The sequence below is a fragment of the Podarcis cretensis genome (assembly GCF_951804945.1).
Source record: "Podarcis cretensis genome assembly, chromosome: 4".
NCBI lineage: Eukaryota > Metazoa > Chordata > Lepidosauria > Squamata > Lacertidae > Podarcis > Podarcis cretensis.
Window position 1 is genome coordinate 66,338,241 of NC_137173.1, and position 25,066 is coordinate 66,363,306.

The 25,066-nt window shown below is 40.2% G+C and overlaps 1 protein-coding gene and 1 long non-coding RNA gene across 6 annotated transcripts in view; one reads left to right on the forward strand and one right to left on the reverse strand.

The window, feature by feature from the left end:
• The window catches only part of LOC307214001, a 257,787-nt gene that overhangs the window by 159,819 nt on the left and 72,902 nt on the right, over positions 1–25,066 (reverse strand). The window lies entirely within an intron of this gene.
• The window catches only part of SH3KBP1 (SH3 domain containing kinase binding protein 1), a 140,373-nt gene that overhangs the window by 59,413 nt on the left and 55,894 nt on the right, over positions 1–25,066 (forward strand). For 4 of the 5 annotated variants that reach the window (XM_079972251.1, XM_079972254.1, XM_079972250.1 and 1 more), the window contains 3 exons: positions 12,178–12,284; positions 15,579–15,705; positions 18,879–18,953. In XM_079972251.1, coding sequence (XP_079828377.1) covers positions 12,178–12,284; positions 15,579–15,705; positions 18,879–18,953 — 309 coding nt within the window. The remainder of the gene's footprint in view (positions 1–12,177; positions 12,285–15,578; positions 15,706–18,878; positions 18,954–25,066) is intronic. The other variant, XM_079972252.1, reaches the window with a different exon arrangement.

Genomic DNA, 25,066 nt, shown 5'->3' on the forward strand with positions numbered 1-25,066 from the left:
GACTTTTTAAAAATCCTAAACCCATATTTCTACCATGCATTATAAAAATCCAGGGCACTTGTTTATGAAAGCATTTAAATGACATCCACAATCTAAATAAGAGAGAGAGCGCGCAAATGGTACTGTATTTCCTTGTTAAATAATAAAATAAGTGACTCTTAATTGGTTTTCTGTCATCACGTCTTCACTACAGCCAAATTATGCTGTCCTTCTAACCCATGAAGCAATTGATGATTTCTCCATCAATGGCAAATGCATTGTGTTCAGTCATGTAATATATTTGATCTTATGTACTTGCGATAAAAAAATGTATTTATTCAGAAAATGGAATGTAGAGGTTTATGACATCCAGCATACCAATTCAGTAATTTTTTAATAATTATGATGGAGCCACTATTTTTCCCTTGGGCAACATATGCTTTCCTCCCTTTTTGTCTGTGTATCTAAGCTCTGAAGCTGATCCTAACTCTGAGCTAGGGGATTGTCATGTGGCCTCCTCCTTTACAGTGGCTGCCCCCTTGTGGTAGACCATGTACACTAATTAGAACAGTACAGTAATTTTCTCTCTCCTGTATATAGTGAGCAGCATGGAGAATGCAGGTTAGAACAGCAAGGCAAAATGTCTTTTTACTGGAAAAGTTTACATTTGTGGTAAGATGTGAAGAGGGGCTATGTCAACCTATCTGGGGCCCTTCATACTCACACATTCATATTAAGCCATAGTTTGGCTTAGCATTTTCTCTGAACCAGCTTGAGTGTATGATCATATATTACTGAGCAAATGTTTTGATTCCAGTTCCTAATAAACTGTTCCTTTTCTATGAACAATAGTTGTAACAAGTGCTTTTTATCTAGAAAAATACATGCTGGTATTCACCATGAAGTTGGTACAGTAAGTGCCACACTTTTTAACAACAACAACAACAGTGCCAGTACTGTGTGCCCTTGAGTACCCCCTGGTTGTAATGGTTATCTTTCTCTGTTCTGAAGTATAATCTAGTTTAACTATGAATGAGACTCCCAGGATTTTCTAAAGTCATTTGGAAACTTGCTCTAGATTTAAATGCATATGAGTGATCTGAGTTCAGGACATGCACATTTTACTGTGTTAGTGTATGCTACAGCATGTTACACCAAGCAGCTTGTTTGGATAAAAGGTGACAATGCAGATAATCCCACACCTCTTTGTTGTTGTTTTTTAGGGATAGCCTCTTTTCTGTATGGCCCTGAGGTATTCCATGACCATTTGCTTCCCTCATGGTTAATTTTAAGTGGCAGATGTTCAATAACATAATGAAATCACTGCTATATTGGTTTACAAAGCCCACTGTTGTGTCATAATGATTCATTTATCTTGATGCCAAATACAATGCAGTACTCTGCTTATATATGTATTTGCGCAGATAGCTTGTCTGTTCTAGGCTTTGTTCTTTATGGATAACACCTTCATATATATTTTTAGGGGGGAAATTAAACTGCTCAGTCAGAAAATTCTCCCAGTGGTATTCAAATAAAATTGTATTTAAAACATGACTAAAAGTCACACATCAGTAAAAAACAAATATACATACAACCATTATCATTAAAAATAAATATAAAATCAGCATAACTAAATAATCTGTATTGCTGAAACAGAAAACCTTCAGGGCATTTATATCTTCTACATAAAGTGAAATATTTTAAATGATAGTTTCCGAGGAAAGAAATAGTGCAATATCGCTAAATACAAACGGGAAGTTTGCCTCTTCAGTCTTCTGAAAAAAACAAAGGTTTTTTTCCCTTTAATCCATATACCAAAATGTTTGCTACTTTTAGGAATGAAAATATTCCCAGTGGAGTCAAAAGGCTGTATCCAATATTAGTCATACTCAGAGCAGACCTATCAGATTGAATGGACATGATTTACTAAAGTGCATTAATTTGCAAGGGGTCTACTTTGAATATAACTTAGTTGGCTATATCCCAAAGAATGCATTTTTCTCCTCTTGTTAGAGGCCCTTAAAGGTTCTTGAGTATCATGGGAAACAAATAAGGAAATGCATGATTGAAAAACAATTTGTTGAACAATTGAAGAACAATTCATTTTGGAAAGCTATATTTTTACAATTCATTCTTTAAAACGAAACAAAAAATATATTCATAAATGATATACTTTTGTCCTGTATTTTTAGTCAATATCTTAATTTAGCCTGTTTAACAGAAAAAGTTAAGAATTGCTCACTTATATTAAAGCAAAAGAATCCTAAGGGAATATATAGATATAGATATAGATATAGATATAGATATAGATATAGATATATAATATTTTCATTAACTTTTTGTTCCAAAAATTAATGGAGTCTAAGCTGGACATAATCTGTTAGACATATTGCCCTTTTTGTAACATGTTTGGTGACATTTTCAGTCACCTCTGGGTTTGGCACGCATATTCATCTTTCAGAAGCCTATTAATTGGTCATTGCCTGTATTTTTCTTTGATGATTAGAATGCATATAAAGATACTCAATTTTGTATTTAGATATTAGTCATTTGCTCTCTCAAACTCCATTTGAGATAAATCAGCTGTTCCTTAAAAATTAAAACAACTGCTGTTATGTGTTGCTAAGGATGAAGGCAATATAAATAACTTGCTATTGTATTCCTATGAAATAGTCTACAGTCTTGAACTGAAAATGTTTTTGAGATTTTTAAAAATATACTAATAACAGGCTTTCATTTATTTATATCCTTTGCACAATGAAAAATATTATCTGTTGATCCGTTTAAGTGATACTGGGTTAACTTTCAATTAAGTATTTAACCATATTCTTAGTTCATTGACGGGACGCAGGTGGCGCTGTGGGTTAAAGCCTCAGCGCCTAGGACTTGCCGATCGAAAGGTCGGCGGTTCGAATCCCTGCGGCGGGGTGCGCTCCCGCTGCTCGGTCCCAGCGCCTGCCAACCTAGCAGTTCGAAAGCACCTCCGGGTGCAAGTAGATAAATAGGGACCGCTTACCAGCGGGAAGGTAAACGGCGTTTCCGTGTGCGACTCTGGCTCGCCAGAGCAGCGATGTCACGCTGGCCACGTGACCCGGAAGTGTCTTCGGACAGCGCTGGCCCCTGGCCTCTTAAGTGAGATGGGCGCACAACCCCAGAGTCTGTCAAGACTGGCCCGTATGGGCAGGGGTACCTTTGCCTTTACCTTTACCTTTAGTTCATTGAGTAAGGGTGTTGGTGGGGGTACAGTTTTCTCTGCCCACCCCCACAGTACTAAAGAGAATATTTTTATTTAAGCAGTTCGGAATCACTTAGGTGCTTGGTAATCTAATGAGAATTTTATTGTTCATGTGGGAGTATGTGCTAACTGAAGTGAATGGCACTTCTGTAGGCTACAAATGTAGTTTAGTTATACAACAAAATGCCTTTCTCCTGAGTCCTAATTCTATAGGTCATCTTATAGATACTCCTTATAGATATATATCTACAGATAATGAATAGGATCTAAAGAGGGTATATGGATGCCCAAGGAACTATTGATTTTGAACAGCAGACTATTAATTGTAACCCCTCAGTTTCAAAAGCTATTTTGCCCTGAGATATGCAAAGCTGCTGCTCAAATAGTCCAGAGTTCTTTTGCATGATGGAACTATTTTAAGATTCCTTAGCTCTTGGCCACGAAATCATTCTTTCTTTATGTTCCATTGCTGCAATGATAAGGTTAGTAGGTTCGCTTGCTTTATTGTATAGTATTTGTTTTGCATTAATTGAGTGTCTGAGCAGTTTTCACTCCTACATGGAAACATTCAGACATTGCAAGAGGGGGTAGGGGAAAGTGAGACTGTAAGCCCAATACAGTGGTACCTCGGGTTACAGATGCTTCAGGTTACAGACTCCGCTAACCCAGAAATAGTAGCTCGGGTTAAGAACTTTGCTTCAGGATGAGAATCAAAATCACGCGGCGGTACAGGGAGGCCCCATTAGCTAAAGTGGTACCTCAGGTTATGAACAGTTTCAGATTAAGAACGGACCTCCAGAACGAATTAAGTTCTTAACTCGAGGTACCACTGTACTGTGTTCCTTCCCAATTTTAGCGAAACCTTCCTCCGAGTCATCACAAAAGGCAGGGCTTTGTTGCACCCATGCCCCTCCTCACATGGCCTCTGAGGAGTGAATAGGTTTTGGAGCATGTTTGTTTTTTGGTCTTTTCAACTTTTAGTCTGGGATCAAAGAGGGAGGATTAGACTTGAAGGACATCTGCCCATAGGCCCAACTTTTGCCTTGTCTCAACTGAATAATAAGAGTTGTAAAAAAAAAAAGAAGAACTATCTGAGAACAGTCTCATTACAGTCGCACCTTGGTTTTCGAACAGCTTAGTTCACGAACAACTCAGAACTCGAACGTCGCAAACCTGGAAGTAGGTGTTCCAGTTTGTGAACTTTGCTTCGGAAGCTGAACGTCTGGCATGTCTTCTGCAACTTCCGATTGGCTGCAGGACGCTCCTGCAGCCAATCGGAAGTCACACCTTTGTTTCTGAATGTTTCAAAAGTCGAACGGACTTCTGGAACGCATTCTGTTCGAAAACTAAGTTATGACTGTATATAGTTATGTCCTCAGGTAGCACTAGACTTAGTTGTGTCTGGGTGGAGTTGGGAGGCTGCTGTTACTTTCTTGTTTGAGAGAGAGAATAAAGTTCTTGATAATAAAGCTTCCTAACTGGTGTGCCCATGACAAGCTTGTAAGAGCTGCAGTTTTTATCCAAGTGCCACAATTGGTTGAGTTCTCAATTATTGACTTAGACAGAGATGATTTATTCTATACATTTGTCTGGGTCTGTCAGTGTCTGCCATGGTAATTAATGATATCTTCATTGTAGTATAATACATTAAGCACATGTTATTCTTTGACACAGATAAAAAGTCGAATAGCAGTTGGATCCTGATTGAACTCATAGATTATTTATGTAGATTTTTTTTGGCTAAGAAATTCATGTCTCTGCTTTGGAGACAGTACAGTGCTGAAGTGTGTTATCTGGTGACAATGTTTTTCTACAGCTGCTTTCTAAAATAAGCTGGTGAATTACTTAAAGACTTGTGTGCATTTTTAAACATCTTTCTTTATAGCAGACAGTTATACTTTAAAAAAAATCCAAATACTGATATATAGGGTTATAAAGGGTGAATTTTTAAATAGATATGAATTTATGTCAAAGCTCTGCAATTGCACTGATAAGAAAAGTTTAATAGTGCACTTCTTTTAAGTAAGAATCATTTTTGTGATTGGATTGTATAATGGTACTTAGATTTATTTTTATTTATTAATACATTTATAATCCAGATTTTCTCCAAAGGTGAAAGAGCTATGTTAACAATAATGGCTCCAAAACTCAGCATTATACTAATCCAATTTCAGAACAAGCCATGTTGTTTGTTTCTTTGCTCCCCCCGCCACACCATTTTGCCTTTAGTTTCCTATGCCAAACTCTATCTCAAGAGGCAACACAGAAGAATATATGCTAATTTGTGCTGAAGAATCCTTCTCTAGCATGCACCTAATTCTTCAAATCCACATATGTTATCTCAACTAAAACTTTAAGGTAAAGGGCAGAATTGATCTGTTTGACCAGAGTTAGGTAAAGCATAATATGTTTGTGTAATAAATAAATTTGCAGATTAGAGAAATCCACCCTCGGCTGCATAAACTGCACACCTGAGTGGGTATCCCTAACTATTGACCATGCTAGCTGGGACTGATGGGAGTTGGTGTACAATAACATCTGGAGGGCTCTCCATCCGTGTAACAGGGGTATTTTTTGGCATCTTACAAGACATGTTCTATCTAAAAGGGTGGTGGTGCCAAATGGCTGTAAATGACCAGGAAGATCCCCAAAACAAAGAGCTGGACTCTTGTTCACACCAGAATCATTGCCATGTATTCACATTCAGGATGTTCTCTTTTTCCCTTATGCTCTTTATTATTGATAGGTTTCCCATTTCAAAGCCACCTAGTTTGATACTGTGTTTTTCTTTACAGTTTCTGTAGTTTCCATCTATTTCAAATATTTGAAACCTGCCATTTCCCCCCACAAAGAACATTTTTCTAGATTCCTACAGAATTTTCTATGTGGGGGGAGGGAGAGATATTTGGATAACTTATACAGGTGATGGCCATTTTGCGCGGGGATTCCGTACCTGACCCCTGCCTGCATTGGTGGAGTGTATAAGCATGCCCTACCCCATTACGCCCCACTCCTCCCTCATTCCAAAAGGACCCGCATGTTGGCTGTCGCACGTCATTTGGACATGCCTAAAATGATTGTTGCCTGTATCACGATTTACTTTTTAATGTACATGTAATTAAATCATTAGGGACGCGGGTGGCGCTGTGGGTTAAACCACAAAGCCTAGGACTTGCCGATCAGAAGGTCGGCGGTTCAAATCCCTGCGACGGGGTGAGCTCCCGTTGCTCAGTCCCTGCTCCTGCCAACCTAGCAGTTCAAAAGCACGTCAAAAGTGCAAGTAGATAAAAAGGTGGGAAGGTAAACGCCGTTTCCGTGCGCTGCTCTGGTTCGCCAGAAACGGCTTAGTCATGCTGGCCACATGACCCAGAAGCTCTACACCGGCTCCCTTGGCTAGTAAAACGAGATGAGCACCGCAACCCCAGAGTCGGCCACGACTGGACCTAATGGTCAGGGGTCCCTTTACCTTTACTTTTACCTTTAATTAAATCATTAAGCTTACACAAGAAGAACAACACCTCTCTCCAACTGCTCTTTCCAACTTTTACTTTTGACACAAAATGGTGTACAGTTCTTCAGGTTGTAAAAGATGAGATAAAGTCATATAACAGGTGACCTTATAGCCTTATTTTTGTTGGTGTCTTGAGAATTTTTCTGAATGGCAAACTAAATTAGACTCTAACAGTGACACCCAAGAAGTAATGTTTCCAGATTCATATGCCTAAAAGCATGTGAATGATGCCAGCAGATGTCAAAATTTTAGGCGTTTTTCTGTTGTGTTTCTGCTGCTCATCCTGAAGCATCTGTAGGCCAGGCTGTAGTGTCACTTCACAGCAGATAACTTGCAATGTGGCGTGAAAAATACATGACAATGTAATTGGAAGATAACAAATACATAATCTTGAAACCTTTTACTTGAAATGATTATGTACCGCGAGGAAAAAAAAGTCAAGCTTGGCAGGCAGGAAATGCATTGGGTGCGTAAGACTATAAATCAAGAGGCAAAGGGTGTTGTTTTATTCATAGAATGAAATTGCTGGAATGGTCCCAAAGGACAATTGAGCCCAACCCCACTGCCTAAAGGCAGCGCTAAGCCAGTTGCATATGCATCAGAAAAGAGAGCTGTGACATGCTCCCACTGTGCCCAAGCAATTCAGTATCCCTTCTCCCATAAGACATTATGAAGACAGAGCCATGTGTATAGCCTGTCACTACAGTGGAAAAGAAATGCTTACCTCTGCTGCTCTTGGGCTCCCACATCTACTGGAGTTGGTGATAAAAAAGGAGGGAGATTAGGATAAATATGATGGGCCAGGCAAACTCCCATTTCAGGAATTAGTAGCAAGGCTGACCTACATATTATTAGCAAATCTAATTACCTAAAAAACATAACAGAAGGCTGTATGTTTAGGCATGATTCCTTTGGAGGCAGAGTCATGAAAACCTTAGTTTGAACTCTAGTTAGATTTTTGGAAAATAGCATTTTAGCATTTTTTTTCCTTGGAAAAATTAGTAACTTTTGCAGACCTATTTCTCTGTAGGGATTGATTCCAAAGCTTCTCAATTAGTTAGATTATAAGTACATTTGCATGTTACCAAAACCTTAATAGGTTCAACCATTTCAAAAACACTGATCCTTCCACAGTTCCTAAAATATATTTATGTACTATGATCAAATAAGCAGGTATTACTTGTCTATATTATTTTAGCAACCACGAATGACCTGTGCTAAATATTGGAAAAGAAAAAAATACTCACTGCCTATATCTGGGGCTTTGCAACACTGAATACAATGACATGGGAGAATTCATGAGAACCAATTTAAAGAATGGGAACTTCATTAGGTTTCTTTTGGTATGTCAAATAGGATCATAAAACAGTTGCCTTCCCCCCACATACGTGTATTCATTTCTGTAAAAGAGATGAAATATTTAGCTATTTGATGATTTCCAAATTCTCAGACGGAAGGTTACCATTTTTATGTATACTTCTTTTCCCGTTGTTTGAGACAGGAGCAGATTAAAGCCCCATTGATTAAAACTGCCTCACATTAATGAACCAACTAAAACTTGATTGATCTATTCCTTAAATTTACACCCCTGCTTCAAATACAGTGGGGAAATTGAAATGTTCAGGGATAACTACTTAGGACTAAAAAAATTAAAATACTAATTAAATTGATTTATCATGCCCTTCCAATAAGCGTTTTCATCATATATTTTTTCAACTGTGTTTGACTCATTTTGGTATCTATGCAAATTTTATTTGCTGGAAGCAAAACCAGCTCTTCAAATATACAGCTTATAGAGACAAGGTCTAGTTTCCAAGGAGACCTAGTAGCATAGTGCAGAAGTAATAGAATTATATTACTTACATATTTTGAACAGTGTTCTTAAAACACATTTTGATTTGGTTTGAATATTTCAGTATGCATGGGGAAATGATTACAGGATTGCTAAATATATAACATTTTAAGATTAGAATATTTAATATGATTTACATTATATTAATTTTTAAAAATGTGATTTGAATGAATGTTATGAGATCCAATTATTTGTTAATAGCAATAAAGAAAACATTAGACCAAATCTGAACAAACATATTCATTTCCACAACAGGGAGTAAAGGAGAGGTAGTTTTGGAACACACCAAACTGATTTGAAAATATTCCACAACATTTATGTACTGCTTATATCATTTTTGTATAAATATTGCTCCCTGAACAAGTCTGCTGCATAAACCTGAGAGGAAGAATGGCTTTATGGCAGATGATGCCGCAAAGTCCTCTATGCTGTCGAGAGTCACAATTGTGTGGATGCATCTGGTAGCCAGCCCTCAGTGAACAGATCTTTATCTCCAAACTCCTGAGGCCTTTAAGAGACCCCACATGAGAGCTTGCAATGAGATCACGCTCACCCACCCACTGTCCTCTCTGGCTAATGCCCTGCTGACAGCTCTAAAAGGTAAAGGGGACCCCTGACCATTAGGTCCAGTCATGCCTGACTCTGGGGTTGCGGCGCTCATTTCACTTTATTGGCCAAGGGAGCCGGCGTACAGCTTCCGGGTCATGTGGCCAGCATGACTAAGCCGCTTCTGGCGAACCAGAGCAGCGCATGGAAACACCGTTTACCTTCCCACCGGAGCAGTACCTATTTATCTACTTGTACTGCGTGCTTTCAAACTGCTAGGTTGGCAGGAGCAGGGACCGAGCAACGGGAGCTCACCCCGTCGCAGGGATTCGAACCGCCGACCTTCTGACCAGCAAGTCCTAGGCTCTGTGGTTTAACCCACAGCGCCACCCGCGTCCCGCTGACAGCTCTAGCGTTCAGCAAAAGCACCACTGATCTGCAGGCTTGGTAAAATTTCTTTCCAGTTCTGTCAACAGGCAGCCAGCCAAATAGCACAGTGAAGTTTGGCATTAGCCTACGTAAGCTGCACATGAACATAAAGAAGGGATGGACTGAACAGCTATTTATGTCCCGCTTTAGCCTTAATGGTACTCAATGATAGGTCTGTTCCATCCCATTTTAATGCTGAAAGAGCACGTAAAAAGTCGGCATTTATGTTGTAAGCATTCTGTACATGTTTTTCTATGTAAAATAAGTACAGTGGTACTTCAGGTTACATACGCTTCGGGTTACATACGCTTCAGGTTACAGACTCTGCTAACCCAGAAATAGTGCTTCAGGTTAAGAATTTTGCTTCAGGATGAGAACAGTAATCATGCTCCGGCGGCAGCGGGAGGCCCCATTAGCTAAAGTGGTGCTTCAGGTTAAGAACAGTTTCAGGTTAAGAACAGACCTCCGGAATGAATTAAGTACTTAACCTGAGGTACCACTGTAGTTTCTAATCTACACACTTCTCAGTGCTTTCCGTTGAATTCATCTGTAATACAAGATGAGGCCCAGTGGAACATGTGTACTCTGTATCCACGGGGCCTCTTTTAAAAGACTCGCCCTGTATTTGTACACATCTTTTTTCATAAAGATGATGATGATGATGATGATGATTATTATTATTATTTGTGTTCCAATCCACAACCTGGTTCAGACTTGTCAGGCCCGTCAGCTTTGAAAAGCAGACCAAACTAATTCCTCTTTCATCCCTAATTCTAAGGCTGAACTCACGAATATCATGTCTCTGTTGATTCTCAATGGGTGGATCACAGAGGGACAATCCTTGCTGTTCACTTCTGTCTCCCCTCTCCCCCCGCTCTCTCTCCCCCCCCCTTTGTTGTGGGTAGAAATGGGTCTTTGCACCAAAATGCATCGAATTTGTTTTTGTCAGCATTCTGGAACCCCAGCGGTGTGGATGTTGCTTGTACCACCCTCAAATATTTACTACAGGGCCATATAAAAAGGACAGGTTAATACTCATATTTCTCACACTTTTTTGGATACCTGACCTAGCTAATAATATTAAGCCAGTGATTTTTATACCTGGACTTTTGTATCACTTCTTTCATGGCTTGCTTTTGCTGGCACAGTTCAAAGGGTTGGGTTAATCATCAAATAACAAAGCAGTATAAAAAATACCCCTTTTGTATGGTAGGGTTACCTTTTGATTGTAGCAATTGTTCTGCTGCCATCAAAAGTAATAATAAGAATTTAACATGAGGAGTGCAATTGAGAGTTCTTCCTGGTGAGTGTTTTCTTCAGAATGGTTAGCGGTATAAACTGACATGCTGAGCTGACCTGTGCCGCTGCGTCAGTAACTGTTGTTTGCTTTTATTCCGAGAGCTCCTTCAGGAATGTCATAGGTTAGGTGGCAATTAGAGCCCCACATGCGTGTGACCTACACACTTCTAGCTGAGGAGGAACTTGCTCTATAATTCAAGAAAAATAATTTCATTCACTAAGAGAATACCTAATTTGAATAGGAGGTTAAATAAAATAGGAGGTTAAATAAAAATTTCATGTTTACTTGCAAGTGGAATAGAGAAGCAGGCTATTTCGCATAATTGAATGGATGCTTTCATAAAACCTAGTAGTTAAAAGGACATTTGTTTCTTTTACAAAAGTCAGTAACTTTTTTGGAATTGAAAATCTTGGGCAAGGAGGCAGTAGAGTATAGCTTTCTTAGTGAAATTAAGATAACCACAGCCCTCTTCAGAAATTCCAAAAAGGGAAAGTAGACACATGAAGATGAGTGTAGAATGTACTGTAGAGATGAGTGTGTCAGCTCTGCCTGCACTCTGTCACCTTCCAAATCATAGAAGGCAACAGTCTTGGAACCATTTGTAGGTTTTTGCTCCACATTGCCTATAGTCACATTCTGTAAGTTGGAGGGAGATGGAGCCATGGTCGCTTAGAACAACCTCCCCCTCCACCTGCTGAAGTTGTGGTGGACCTTGGTGTCTCAAATTTCAGCTGCGTCCTGTGGGACATCAAAAATTAGCCCCTCTCGCCTTCCATTCAACACCGTAGTTATAGCATCGCCTGCAGAGTCCCTAAGGCTCCATGCCCAGTGTGACTGAACCAATCTCTCTTCCCAAACCCACCTCCGTTGCAGTCTCCTCTGCTGTGGGCGCAACCTGCTGCCATCACACCACTGTCTTCTGCCACAGGCACACCCACTACCTTTTGTGGCAGAGCGTACCTTCAGCAAAAGTGGAGGAGGTGGGGCACAGGGGAGGGGAGGATGCACCTATGTGGGAAACGAGGGTGGTGAACAGCATACCCCAAATCTGCCTTAGACGACCTCCCCACCTTGCCTCATGGGAGGTCCAGCTGTGACTAGGACAATCCTCTCTCTACCCCCTCCTCACCTGTTTCCTTTTCCCTGAAGTTTGTGAAGCTCGTACTCTGTAAATATACTGCATTTGTTGTTGCTGTAGTGCTCTAGGTTTCCTGTAATTTTCAGACGTGTGTTGAGAAAGGGCAGCATAGCTAACTACTTTGTAGTGCAGTTGATAGTTTAAGCACAAATGTTATAATTAATAATGTTTTTAACTTTTTATGTAGGTGATCGAAATAGGCGGAGAAGATGTCAGGTGGCTTTCAGTTATATGCCTCAGAATGAAGATGAACTAGAGTTGAAAGTTGGAGATATCATAGAGGTGGTTGGAGAAGTAAGTAGCACTCATATGCTTAGAAAAGTACTCCATTGTTGGTTCAGTGGATGTATGTGCTCTTATTTTGTATTTTTATGTTGTGAACTGCTGTGATCTTCAGATGAAGGGCAGTATACAAATTTAATAAATAATAATAAAATAATAGACAATCCAAGGAAGATTCAGTAACAGTGTCTGTAACTGTTGTCTTGTAACAGTGACCAGTACTTCAGCATACATGTAGGACGTTTTATGTGGCCTGTGGGATTCTTTGCTATCTAAGAGGGGAGTGGTTGGACAGAATTTATTGTGCATAAAATCCCAAATAACTAGTGATACCATAACCCTATGGAAAATATGTGATTGTGGTACTTAAAAAGCAGCAAACCATTTAAAATGTGTTCAGCTGAATAAAAAATAGCATGCACAATAAAATCAGTAGAAGTTAAACCAAGAAATCTTTGGCTCAGTACACGAATCCTCAATTTTTATTTTGTTCCTATGAAGGCAAGCATTACTTCAGTGCTTGATGTTGGAACAATACCCTATGCTAGATTGTTAATATCATGATGGATGTTTACTATGTATGTGTACGGGAGATAGGCTGTTTCATGAATAATGCATTTTCATTTGTAACCTTTTATTGGCTTAAATTAATAGCACCATTTCATACAATATGGCGCAAGACTGGCTCAATTTGGGATTACTAAATTTCAGAGTCAGCGTTGTGTACAGTTTACAGTGCATTATAACCTCTATCATTGTGTCTTGTCGCACTTTACAGTTTGTTTACATGTATTACCTATATTCATTTCTTATTCGTATTAATACAGCACCTTCAAAATGCACTGCGCTTTGAATAATAACAAGCAAAAAAACCCAACAACCTTAAAATTTGCGTGGGGGAAAGATAGAAAGAGAGGGAGGGAGGTGCAGGTAACTGCAAGAATATGCTTTCGGTTCAGTTACAGTTACTTAGGCTTGGTTTCAGTAGGGAATCAGGACTTAAAGGGTTTTGAGGAAGGATTAAAAAGAAAGATGTGGCATCACATAGGTTTACTAGGAAGGAGTTGCATGTGTAAGCAACAGTGGAGGAATCTTTGATGGGCTGACTGAGAGGGGTGGTTGTGAAACCAGGGGTTAGCAAACTTTTTCAGCAGGGGGCTGGTCCACTGTCCCTCAGACCATGTGGGGGGGCCGGACTATATTTTGAAAAAAATATATGAACAAATTCCTATGCCCCACAAATAACCCAGAGATGCATTTTAAATAAAAGCACACATTCTACTCATGTAAAAACACCAGGCAGACCCCACAAATAACCCAGAGGTGCATTTTAAACACCGTATTTTTCGCTCTATAGGATGCACCCGGCCATAGGATGCACCTTGTTTTAGAGGGGGACAACAAGAAAAAAAAATCTCCCCCTCTTTGCTCAGCGCCCCTTCAGCAAAGCGGCAGGAGAAATGGAGCCCCTTCCATTTCTCCTCCCGCTTGGCTGAAGGGGCACTGCACAGCTCTCCCTCTCTGTTGAAGCCAGGAGAGTCTTGTTCTCCCGGCTTCAGAAAAAGAAACCTGAAGCCTCCGGAACGCAGCAAGAACTTGCGCTGCACTCCCTAGGCTTCAAGCTTCAGCGAAAGCAACGTGAAGCCAAGGAGCGCAGAGGGAGCGCTCCCTCTGCGCTTTGGAGGCTTCGCTTTGCTTTCGCTGAAGCCAAGGAGTCTGCATTCGCTCCATAGGACGCACATACATTTCCCCTTAATTTTTGGAGGGGGAAAAGTGCATCCTATAGAGCGAAAAATACGGTAAAAGCACACATTCTACTCATGTAAAAACACGCTGATTCCTGGACCGTCCATGGGCTGGATTGAGAAGGTGATTGGGCTGGATCTACCCCTGAACTAGACCAACTTTCGCCTTCGGCTTGGTGTACATTTCAGTGTGTGTGTGTGTGTGTGTGTGTGTGTGTGTGTGTAGGGCTCAGGTGATTTCTGGGTTCCAGGAGAAGACCTCAAGTACGTGATGCACCCACAGGCATCATGTTGCTGAACTCTGATCTATTTTCTCTTTCCCACCCCTTTCCACATTGCTCAGTTTCTTACAAAAACAAACAAGCGGTATTTCCAAACTCTAGTATTTCTTCAAAATAATTGCACTGCACAAGTTATTCTTTGTTTATATATTTGTGTGTGTGAGTGTGTGTGTGTGTGTGTATCTCCAGCTTTAGTCACCTACCTGTTTGGAAATTTTTGCAACAATGTAGTCTGTTTTGAATCAATAGGCTTATTAATTTTTTCAATTATTTTAAAAAATGGTAATTACACAGCCATTTCCAAACTGAACTGACTTTTTATTTTCTTTTAAAACCTATATCAAACTGAAAATACTCAGTAAAACAAAGTGTAGTAACATTTTCAGTAAGCTTTTTTAACTTAGTTTTGTACAGTCGCTTCCCAAATAATTTTTTTTTTATTTAAAAAAATCGTTTCTTTTTGCTAGAAAGAAGGGTTTGGGACCCATGTTAGAGACTAATCTTTTGCATACAGAAACTGTCCTCTTCTGTCACTTTTCTGTGGATGGACAATGTCTGATGGATGGAAATTATTAAAATGTCAAGAATATCCTTAGCTGATCTAAAGAATGAGTCATTCCTTGCTGTCACATTATAACCCAAGGGCATTTGGTATTTAGGGACTGTCATTTCCTAGCAGGAAGCTGCTGCTCCAAATGAAATAGTTTTGCATAGGAGGAACTAAATCATTTTATGTGACATATTTATTTTTAATGCTGTTAGGCTAGTAAATAATTCATTCAGGGCTTTCCAATAGAAATAACTTCTGTATTGTGTTGACACATTCCTTGTCTTCAATTCAGAGTACTCAAGTCTGGTAGCATCATTCCTATTACAAAAATGATAACACCAAGAATTATTGTCCACAGTAGTATAAATGAAATAACATGGCCATTTTTTACTCTTTCTGTTGAAATATTGATTAAATTTCCATTTCAGCCCAGAAGCAGTTGAGTTCATTTGGAAATTAAACTAATCATAACAAATGCAAGAATTTTGTGGTGCGGTTACTATGGAATTAATTGCTAGTTGCTACCTTTTTATATAGTACTTCTAATTTGTGATGTGCTTTATTGTGTTTGCCCCCTCACAACAACCCTGTGAGATAGATCACTGTTGTCAGTTCAAGTTTTATATATTATCAAAACCAATGAAAGATTTACTCAAATTATTCCAAATGGTTGTCCTGTGTAGATGTAAACTTGCAAACGTCAGTATGTATGTCTTCTCTCTTGGCTCAGGTGGAAGAGGGTTGGTGGGAAGGAGTTCTCAATGGGAAGACTGGCATGTTTCCTTCCAACTTCATAAAGGAGCTTTCTGATTCTGACGATACTGGAACTGTCCAACAGGAGCAGCTAATAAAACCAAGTAAGGATACAAATGTTAACCTGACCCTTTGTGTTAGCTTTGTGTTAGCTTTGATTACTGTTGTTTTTTTACTGCCATGGTGGTATTTCCAGGTATTCCTGCTTCTGAACATCTACTGCCATATGTTAATCTGGAGTGATCTAGCTGGGAGAAGTTGTTGTGAATTGTCCAGGGTGGTACAGATGCAGTCCTTACTGCAGTTTTGCAATTGGGAGTGGGCTGCAAAATTACAGTACATGCTCCTTCCCTTCCCTTCTTCACAAAGTACCCTGCCCTTCTCACCTAAAATTTAGCATTATGCCTCTCCACTGGAACCTCCTAAATGCAAATTCAGAAAATTCATTTTTAAAGTGGAGAAGGAGGAAAATAAATGATCCTGTGGTTTGCTCCCAATCACTGGGCTTTCTGTGTGACGCTTGGCAGTGGGTCTGTGGGTCTGCTTTTCTTTTTGGTATTTTAAAACCTATGTCATCTATTCCCAAGATTGAAAAATCAAACTTCCACTATGTGAGGACTTCTTATTCTTTCTGTAAAGACTCCTATCTTTGGGGAATGATAAATACTGGTGCAGAATTGCCAAAAGACCTGTACAAATTATTTTAGCAAAATTAATTGTTTTGGACCTCAGCAGTGTTCCTCGGGGACTTGCACAGGGCTTCCCTCAAATCTGTCTCTGGAAGAATACAGTAGAAGGCTCTTTTTGAGCCTATTATTCTTAGTGGTCTGCTTATCTTTTGGCATCAATACAACTATAAATGCCAAGTGTGTTTGGGAAGTTTTATGCTATCTGCTGCCTCCCTCAGTTTGCTTCTTTATAAACAGAGCATATGATTAATTCATATGATTTGCTGTATGTAACACTGTTAAAATAATTTTAGGTATTTTATATTGCACTTGAATTTTCTTGCAGCACTAAGGATTTGTGTACTTGCAGACCACTTCTGTCATAAATTACAATATCGAATGACGTGTGTGTGTGTGTGTGTGTGTGTGTGTGTTGCTTCCCTAGTAACATGCTTTTCAGCCTCTTCCCTAGTAACATGCCTTTCAACATCTTAGGTGTTATCATTTATCAGTTTTGTTCAGAAGAGAAGTATAGTGCTCTTTTTTGAGGGGAGGGGTTATGGTTTTATCCTATTTTTAACAGAATAGATATAAATCATTTTATATCAATGCCTAGATTGTCTTCTAAGTATCACTGCTGATGTACAATATTTGCCCTATGGCTCATAATTTTGATTATCCTTTGTGGTGGTACAAGAGAAATACAATAAGCCTGGATTTTTAAAGTATCGCTTTGATATAAAATGCAATTCGCTCGAGCCCTCAGAAGGACTGACTTAGGTGAAAGAAACAAAACAAAATAAATGCACTTGGGTTTTTTTGTCCCTCCTCCTTCAGTGTAACAACTAAGAACAGCATGCCATGTCCTGGCATCATAATATTGTGACTTATGACCCAGTCACATGGTTGTTGTTTTTAATCATCCAGGAACTTAATGCTCTTAACATTTCAGATATTCAGAGCACCTCTGAATATTGTAATTTTTACAACAATCCTGCAATTTAAGTCAGTATTGCTGTCCCTCATATTGAGTAAGGGAGGACTGAAATCAAGAGTGGCTTGCCTACTACTACATAGTGAGGTCATGTCAGAGTCATGATTCGAACTAGGGACTCCCTGATTCGTAGCATCGTCTCCTAGCCACTCTGCCGCACCAACTTTGCACTTCTCCTGAACTTCAGTAAGTGAAAGGTCATGCTTGTGCACCTAGCAGATCTAAAGGCAGATGACTCATAATAATAATAATAATAATAATAATAATAATAAATAAATAATTTTATTTATACCCTGCCCTATCCAGCCAAGGCCGGGCTCAGGGCGCCTAACAACCAATAATAAAAACAAGTTGAATAACTACAACTTAAAAACAAGATTGAAATGCAACATTAAAACATTAAGATGCAGCCTCTTCACAGGAGGAGAAAGGAAAAAGAAAGAGGGGGAGGAAATCAAATTGATTCTAAGCCAAAGGCTAGGTGGAACAACTCTGTCTTACAGGCCCTGCGGAAAGAAATCAGATCCTGCAGGGCCCTGGTCTCATGAGACAGAGTGTTCCACCAGGCCGGAGCCAGTGTTGAAAAAGCCCTGGCTCTGGTTGAGGCTAATCTAACTTCCTTAGGGCCTGGGACCTCTAGGGTGTTGCTGTTTATGGACCTTAAGGTCCTCCGTGGGGCATACCGGAACTGGCGGCCCCGCAGGTATGAGGGTCCTAGGCCGAATCCACACAGCACCTGCACCGCTCATTCTGCACTCTTGGCATTTAGAAGGCCATCACAGAGGGTAGATAGAGGAACCCAGAAAAGGCGGAAAGAGAAAGCATTCAAGAGGGGACCCCCACAAAAAATTCAGGCCACCTTAGCCTTTGAAGCAGAATGTAAATATCCATGTATAATAAACAAGCTCCTTATTTTCAACAAATAATTTGACTTGGTTTGATGCAGTATATGATTAATTATCTTTTTTCTTTCATTTTATTCTTGTATACTGTTAATACAATAATTGCTCTTTTTCCATTTTTAAAATTTGCTGTAATTTGCCTTATTACATTTCAGTATTGTAAAGTGAAAAACATAATAAGCATTTCAATTATTAGCCCATGTTTGCAATTTTCAACAAGGTTCTGCAGCACTGCACTCTGTTAATAGTATAAGCTTGTTCGGTGGTTAAAGAAACATTATTCTAGTGAATGACTGGAGTTAATTTGGTTTAAATTGTTTGTTATGGTAGAATAAAAAATGAACACCTTTTTTCCAGTATTTTGTGTCATTTCCAGGGAAGAAGTATGTATGCTCCAGTCTATGCTTTCCTTTCTATTCACAATTCTACAGTTATCATTTTGCCTTGATTTGCTATAACAGATGTCGCACCGTAATGTCCATTTTATAATACAATCATTAGCAAACTTTTGTGCTCTTCCTGTTTGAAATGCATACAGTGAAAGTGTAGACTACCAAAAGCCTTTTCTTTTACTATTTAAAGTTCCATTGAAAAGCAAAAATTAAAAACAACTCCTCTCCTTTCTTTTGCCATTATTCGATTCTCCTATTCTCCCTCCCTTTTGTCCCCCCCCCTTTTTTTTTGGCTTTCCTTTTCTTTCATTCTGCTGTCAGGAAAGTCTGCCTTTCAAGGGACAATTCTGTATAAAGTGGCACCAGCAAAGATTGACAGCTACAGACGCTATAACAGTGAGTTAATTAAAAGAAAATAGGAAATGCTAAGCTAAGGCTGCTCCTTGATTGTGTACAAATTCATCTGCTAAAGAATAATGTCCATCCATTGCACTCAGTCTTGGCTGTTCTGTGAGCTGAAGTTGGTCTGGTTTGCTTCCCGTTGCACAGCACATACATTCTCAGAATGTATACCAATATTTCTTTTCAGCATGCATGTGTGTGTACATGTATGTACAGTGTTGGGATACACCTAAAGCGGCATGGAACTTTCCTAGGTACTTAATTTCAATTTCTATCTTGTATAGCTGCTGATAGAAGCACATATCTTCAAAGGAGCAGTAGGTCAGTGGTAGAGCTTTGCACTCAGAACATCCTAGGATTCAATTTCCTGTGTCCTCAGTTGAAAGGATCTTAGGCTTCAGGGCTGGGAAAAGCCTCTGGTTGAAACTATGAGCAACCATTGCCCAAGTTAGGTTGATCTTTGTTTTGACTCTCTGTAGGGGAGTGTTCAAATAAAAAGGCAAGCCATTTTTATGCATTGAAGAACCAGGATGGGGGAACCTGAAATACTGCTCAAGTTGATTTCTGACAATTGCCTGTCATCCAGCTGTTGTAAATTTGACAGAAGTACTTCCTGCCTCATTTCCTAACAATGGGCAGCTGTGGAACCCATCCTTATTCACAATATGACTATTTGACCAAGTTAAATTCAACTGATTTTATAGGTTATTCCTCAGAATGGATCTCAGAATGACAAGGAGTTGGGTGTGAGAACTTCAGTTTATACTACATAGCTGCAAACGGTGGGAGTGGGGAAGGGATACTTGTGACTTGAAACAAAAATGTGGGAGTAGTAGTGTGTTGCTCTTTCCTTGCTAGGGCTGGGCGATATCTGGTTTTCAGCATTGCTATATATCACCAGCTAAACATTGCGGTATACCAATTTATCACAATGTCTAGAAAAGGATGGAGCTATGTAGAGGCATTGGCTGGCTTCATGGTTTTTCCCACATTGTGATTTTTGCATAGCACACGCACACCATGATTTGTGATATATTGCCAGGTCAAAAATTAGGAAACCAAAAACAGAATATGGGCTTTAAACTGTTTTTGGACGATATATCGCGCAGCCGTATTGCTTACTGCTTTGCTCCTGTAATCCCCTCCTCCAGACACTTTTTCAAGTATGTATTTGTCATGTCAGGAAAGTGGCTGGTGCAGGGAACTGCAGGAGAAAAGCAGTGGGAAGAAGCAAGGTGAAGGACCTCTTCCCCCCCATCGCTCTACTGCAGCCATTTGACAGATTGGTCTCTGCGAAATGTGTAGTTCCAGCATTAGTCTGGCCTCTTGGTATTCTGCTTTTTATGCTGTCTCAGATTTCAGGTAAACATTGCCCTGAACACATGTTACGTTCTCTTTCCATTGAAGCTAATTGAATATCAAAAAGCTTTTCCCATTGTTAGACTGTAACTGCTGTGAAGTAAGCAATAGACATCTGTAAGTGCACAGAAAAATTAAAGCAAGTAAATAATGTAGAGGACAGGAATAGGAAGTGAAATCTTACAATAATCCTTAGTTACAAAGATGGCAAAAGCATCCATGTTGATAGTTGCGTCCATAGTGATAGACTTACAGCCATGCTGAGGGCTCCAGCATTCATTTTGCACTGCTTAATGCATGTTGTTCCATGATGCAGGGGACTGCTCATTCCTCTTTATCCTGCATGATTTGTTGCCAGTGCCTAAGAAGTTAAGGTTTGTTTGTCTTAAATGAGAATTGGTGTGCTATATATACCACATATACTAGAAAGGAATTGGCAAAAAACTTGGACAATAAAATTGCATTTGTTGAAAAAAATATGCCTGAAAAGAATACATGTTGTTGGCATCAGTCTGTCTCGGGAGACAATGGAGGAGGGCTCCTTCATGGTAAAGTCAAAGTTGGAGAGTCAAGTTGGAAAGCTACAGCATCTGTTTTGGAGAGACATGTTTTATTGCAGGTGGGGCAGATGAAGGTGTCCTGTTTTGCTGCCACAGCTGCACCACATCATTTCTTCTCTGTGTACATGAATATTATTAGGAAATGTTTTTTGCATTCCACCAGGTTTCTGTTACACCTGCTATATCTGTACCTCTCCAGCTATCTCTACCTTTCTACTGGGCCCTGATTGTAGAACACGTAGCATTTCTGAGAAAGCTACCTTGGAAGTCCTGGCTTTAATCCTGTATCTAGCAACTTAAATTTGGCTTCCAGGCCTGCACAACTACTTTCCCCCAGGGGGCAGACTTTGATAATTTGGTGCCCCCCCACAAAATATTTCTTACTGTCACAATAATTCCTTCCGGTACAGTTGCTTTTATGGATCTTCTCAGGAGGTACTCGTATAAATATAGTGTTGTTTTTGTGGTTGTTGATGTTAAGTGCCCCTCGGCTTGGCACTCTGTGCATAGGAACCGCCCACACCACCCTAATTCTGACGCTGCAGTCCCCCATATAATTTGTACCAACTCACACATCCCCAGCACTATCTAGATTATACGTCACATATTTTAACACTAGGCAGGTAATTTACTGCAGGTAAGCACACCCATCCCACACCCATCTGTTTGTGTACATCAGGCTTCCTCAGCCTCGGCCTTCCAGATGTTTTTGGCCTATAACTCCCATGATCCCTAGCTAGCAGGATCAGTGGTCAGGGATGATGGGAATTATAGTCTCAAAACATCCAGAGGGCTGAGGTTGAGGAAGCCTGGTGTACATAATAATCAAATTTCCCATGACTGGGAGTCCTCTGCTCCCCAGAAGGTATTCTCAGCAGGACACAGTACCTGTTCACTCTCCAAGGAATTGATCCCTTCAGGTGCATCATTTCCTTGTTTTTCAGAGTGATGCCTTTCTTACCTGAAAAGTTGTCACACTGAGACTGATGCATTTCTGTAACATCTCTGAAGGTCTTGCCCACCAATCAGTATCTTTTTCTCAGCTTCTGTACCCTAGATCACCTTAGGGCAGGGGTCTGCAACCTTTAAGACAAAAAGAGCCACTTGGACCCATTTCCGAAGGGAAAAAAAAACCTGGGAGCCGCAAAACTCGTCATTATAAAAATAACTTTTTTGTCACTTTTTTATTATTTCTTTGTTTGACCCCTCAGAATTACTCCTCCTCATAGAAATAAACAAGTTACCTTTTTTTGTGTGTGTGTTCTTCACTCCCCTTCAAAACAGTGACCAGCGTACATGCCCCCTTTCAATGCAGTGACCAGCGTACATGCCCCTTACAATGTAGCGGGCGGGAAGGTGACGTCGGGACGGTGCGTGACTAACGCACGCACCGCCCCCATGCGACGTCACAGCCAGTACAGCGCCCGCCACAGTGGGGAGCGTCGGGGCGCACAATGCGCCTCCTCCCCTCGCTAGTATCCGCCCCGGAGCCGCGGCAAAGGTGTAAAAGAGCCACATGCGGCTCCGGAGCCGCGGGTTGCAGACCCCTGCCTTAGGGGAACAAATTTAATTCCTGGGTTCCAGGAGGTCATTGCACCAAGCACACCTCCCCCCCCCAATAACTGCTGCCTAACAGGAAGATAGTCGCTCTACAATACCCTGGCTTTCTGTCTGCATATCTCATATTTATTGGCTTTCTTTACTTGGGAGCTTGTGATTTATTAGAGATGGGGGATTGAGTTGAATAATGTGCTTGTTACACTTTGTCATCGAGGCCCTGAGACACTTTGTCAGCAAAGGTAGATAATGTTGGTTTGAACATGTAGACTAATCCTTTCTCTCTCACAGCAAGTAAGTTGCTTACACTTTTGTTGCTCTTTTTTTCACTCATTCCTTGTGTGTTCCTTATCTTGAAGATAAAACTTTAGGGAAGAGAAAATAGGTAGTGATGGAGCAAATAGTTTGCATGCAAATGTTCCCAGGTTCAGTCTCTGAAATTACCTGCTAAAAGGATCAGGTAGCAGGTGATGCCATAGATTCCTCTTTGAGATCTTGTAGAACTATCAGAGAAGATAGCACTGGATTGGTGGTCTGCATAAAACATAAATATGCAGTAAAGAGGAAAGAAGTAAAATTCACTGTTTCCTTTCTCACGCTTCCCTTCTCCCTCTAGGAGTGATATCCCAAGACAATGCCTATTTGTATCTTAGCTTTATAACTTTTCCTCCTTGGCTGCTAGGATCAGATTAGACAGAAATAGTTGCCTGGCTCAGATGTTTGCCTTTCATAAGTCATAGTCATGATTAACCACAGTTCTGACTCCAGATGATGTGGAAAGCTGTGCTTCAACATAATGAATGTGGAAGATTCTAAATTCCCAGCTATGAAGGAGGACACTCGCTTTCTCCCATTCTTCTTGTTCCAAGAAACTGGTTTAACATGTTGTGCTAACATGGCTAGAGTGTGACACAGGTAAACCAGTGTTGTCTAAGTTAGCCAGTACAAAAACTGAATATTTGTTAGTGACAAGCAACCTTTAGGAGCAAAATAGAATGATCAGATACATCTTGAGTTTGCTTGCACAGAGGAAAAGTTGGCATGCAACCATAGCAATAAAATATAAATTCTCTCTGAATATACTGAGTGCTTTGAAGGAGAAACAAGTTTACCCTCTAATATAAACAGAATAGCCTTTCTCAGTGAGGATAGTGGAGTAAAACAAGTTGTCTGTCTCTGATTTATTTTATTCCTGCACAGGGGTGTGGATATGTGCCTTTGAAACAAGATTGTCTCAGCTAGAGAGGAATGTAATTAAATGTTTTGGCAATGATCAGGTTACACAGAGTATTTGATTGCATATTTGATTAAGTACTATTTAGCTTTCTTTTTCTTCCTTAAATAATATATCATTTTGATTGCGTAACTGGCTTGATGTGAGTCATACACTTAAAAGGTCACATATATATGGATTGACTACAAGTATCATCTGAATAAGATTGGTATGGTAAGAACCTCGGCATTCAATTAATTTTCTCATCTCCCCTCTCCCCCTCAATTTTCATTACACAAGTGTTCTGAATTAATTTCTTGGATCTTCTTCTGGATCCAGTAGCAGCAGTAAGTACAAGCAGTATGAAGTCAGGTAATCCTGATGATGCTCAGTGTGAAAAAACTTCACCTGTGTATACCCATTTGTTCTAGCCAGGTGGCCTTGAGACTCTGCACCAGATGGTTCTTAGAGCTGACATGGCCACCAAAGGCTGGGGGCTTTTGTTGTGGTCATGCCTTAGTTCAACCTTGTGTCAGCCATACTACCCTTTAGGCAGCAGATGAAAACTGCCCTATTCTCCCCAGGTTTTGATAGGATATATAGTGATGTGGTTGTAACCTGTTTACAGTTGCTGGTGTGTGTACGTGTATGTATCATACCACTGTGTGATAAAATAACAGTGTTGTGTACAATGTTAAAACATGAAGCACCGTTTAAAAAAAATAAATAAAAATTGTCATTAAGGTGACATTAATAAAAATTAAATAGCTTCAAAATCCTGTTGGCATGATTTTGAAACCTCTTTTGAAAGTCAAAAGCAAGGATGTCTGACGATTTGCTGCTTGATTCATGTGCCATAGCATGGGACCGACAACACTATATTCTGGACTTCTAGTTGAGGCCACTTGGGCATGTGTAACATTAGAGACAAGCTGTGCTGTTTTACATTCCTCTAACTTTGTGTCTAGCAGGGACGCGGGTGACATTGTGGTCTAAACCACAGAGCCTAGGGCTTGCCTATCAGAAGGTTGGCAGTTCGAATCCCTGTGACGGGGTGAGCTCCCATTGTTCGGTCCCAGCTCCTGCCCACCTATCAATTCAAAAGCACGTCAAAGTGCAAGTAGATAAATAGGTACCACTCTGGCGGGAAGGTAAATGGTGTTTCCGTGCGCTGCTCTGGTTCGCCAGAAGCGGCTTAATCATGCTGGCCACATAACCCAGAAGCTGTCTGCGGACAAAACGCTGGCTCCCTCGGCCTATACAGCGAGATGAGCATGCAACCCCAGAGTCGTTCACAACTGGACCTAATGGTCAGAGGTACCTTTACCTTTACCTTTGTGTCTTACAGTGCAATCCTAACCATGTCTACTCAGAAGTAAGTCCTGTTGAATTCAATGGGGCTTACTCTCAGGAAAGTG